This window comes from Symphalangus syndactylus, chromosome 1 (genome assembly GCF_028878055.3).
Source record: "Symphalangus syndactylus isolate Jambi chromosome 1, NHGRI_mSymSyn1-v2.1_pri, whole genome shotgun sequence".
NCBI classification, from domain to species: Eukaryota; Metazoa; Chordata; class Mammalia; order Primates; family Hylobatidae; genus Symphalangus; species Symphalangus syndactylus.
Genome location: NC_072423.2, coordinates 84,525,936 through 84,528,349, shown reverse-complemented (window position 1 = coordinate 84,528,349; position 2,414 = coordinate 84,525,936). Strand labels below are relative to the sequence as shown.

At 35.5% G+C, this 2,414-nt stretch overlaps 1 protein-coding gene across 1 annotated transcript; it reads left to right on the top strand.

Annotated features, from left to right (window-relative positions):
- Positions 1 to 1,048: 1,048 nt before the first annotated feature.
- On the top strand, positions 1,049 to 1,987 carry LOC129491208 (olfactory receptor 5J3-like). The gene has a single exon (XM_055295197.2). It carries the CDS (start codon positions 1,049 to 1,051, stop codon positions 1,985 to 1,987), a length of 939 nt encoding a protein of 312 aa, XP_055151172.2.
- The last annotated feature ends 427 nt before the right edge of the window (positions 1,988 to 2,414 follow it).

The window sequence follows — 2,414 nt, the reverse complement described above, 5'->3', positions numbered from 1 at the left end:
TAACCCAGTGTTTTCCAAATATAATAGATATATAACTTACTTTTTATGTATTTTGGGTTAAATGATAAAACCTAAAATACAATTAATAATTATTTTCTAAATAAAAAGATCCATATGTGATTTAATGTGCAGAATACACATGCTCTGCCCCTGAAATAAAATGTGAGGTTTTGACTGCAGAGATTAAAACATTTTGAGAAGCTTTCATGACTCAATAAATAATGAAAAAAAAATGAAAATCTTGTATAGACAAATCCAAGCTGTTGGATAATAAATGCTATAGGAAGTCAGAGGGTGAAATGATGAATATCACTTGGAGTTTCAGAAGATGATTTCCTGGTATAAATGTGTTTTTAAAAACAAACAATTTTATTATGATAGAAAATGTTTGATTTTTTAAATTCTATATTCAAGACACCCCCTGATTCTCACTTTTTTCATAAATAACCTATATGTTTTATTAGATGAGATTTTATGTATGTATATGTATTCACATATCCACATATATAAAAACATACACGTATATACATTCTTTTGTGTTATTGTTTAATGTATGTGTCATGTGTACTAGCTGTCCAAATATCATAGAAAGTAATTTTGCCAGATGTATAAAAAATCCACCTGTTAAATACTGAGGATGTTTGGGGTTTTTTTTGTTGCTCCTTGCTAAATAATTTTCTTCCTTAATGGATGAGGTCCTTGCTTTCTATTATGGAATCTGTAATATATTGTTACCTAGAATCCACCTCCTAAACTCTCTCTGTCAAACACATGTTCCTATTAGAGCTCTGCAGGGAAACTCTAATTTCTCCACAGGTTCTTATGTGATGCGTAATGTTCATTTATATTCCTTAGTGAGAGCCAACAAAGGTCTGTATCAGGCTAACTTTTGCATGCAAAATTCAAATTTACCATGGTTAATTATTATTGATAATAGAAACCATGTATTTTCTAAAGAAGTTGATAGCTGCAATTTATTTATTCAGCTGTACTCTGTGGTTATTTTTCCTATTGTTCCCTGCAGATTCCCCACAGGGCAGCCATATAAATGGCTGACAGAAATGTCACTGTGATAACTGAATTCATCCTCCTGGGGTTGACTGATAACCCTGAAATGAATGTTGTCCTTTCTGTGCTCTTTCTATTAATCTATCTCATTACTGTGTTGGGCAACATTTGGATTATCATAATAATTCTGGCTAGTGCCCAACTCCATTCACCCATGTACTTTTTCCTTAGCCAGTTGGCTTTCTTGGATTTCTGCTATTCTTCAGTCTTGATTCCGAAAATGTTGGTGAATTACATAGCAGGACAGAAAGTCATCTCCTATCACGGTTGCCTCCTTCAGTATTCCTTTGTCAACTTGTTCCTGACTACTGAATGCTTCCTCCTGGCTGCCATGGCATGTGATCGGTATCTCGCTGTTTGCCACCCACTTCGTTACAAAGGTCTCATGACTCCTACTTTCTGCATCTACCTGGTGACTGTTTCTTACCTTCTGGGCTCTGTAAACTCCCTCACCCACCTGAGTAGCTTACTCAGCTTGTCTTTCTGTGGGCCCAATGTTATCAACCATTATTTCTGTGACATTCCATTGCTCTTCCAACTCTCCTGTTCCAACACCCAACACAGTAAGATTTTATTTACTGTCCTTTCTGGAGCAACATCAGTGACTACCTTTTTGATAGTGGTTAGTTCCTATCTGGGAATCCTGCTCACTGTCCTGAAGATACATTCCACCAGGGGCAGAAATAAAGCCATATCCACATGTGCCTCCCACCTAATGGTAGTGACTCTCTTCTATGGAACAGTGATATTTACTTATCTGGGAACCAGCTCTAGCTACTCACAGGATAGAGCCAAAATTCTGTCTGTGGTGTATACACTTTTGTTGCCAATACTAAATCTTCTAATATATAGCGTGAGAAACAGAGAAGTCAAAGAAGCCATGAAAATGATTATTAAGAGAAAAATACTTCCTCAGTGAATATGAATTTTCAGCCAGAAACATTTAAGACTATTTATCGGTGCTGCATAAGTACATTGTTAAATATATGTGGGACTTTAGGGGTGGAGGCAGAAAGCTATTTTCAAAGCAGTGTATGTGCAAAAATGCATTCATTATTAGCCTTCAGAAACATACATACGCACATGCGAGCACATACACGTACACACACATATATCTGGGAAACATTTCTTTTACACTTTTAGGTTTATTAGTTAGAAGGCCCATTAATTAAAATGACAAAGGAATGATTAACAATAGAAGTGACAAAGTTTATTCATACACATATGGAGCACACAAAAGAACTGGCTCAATAATTAGAGACCAGGGTTTATATACTTATTTTGCCACATCAAAGCAAAGGATGAGAAAGGCTTCTATGGGAAGAACAAATGAACTTTTAACAGAA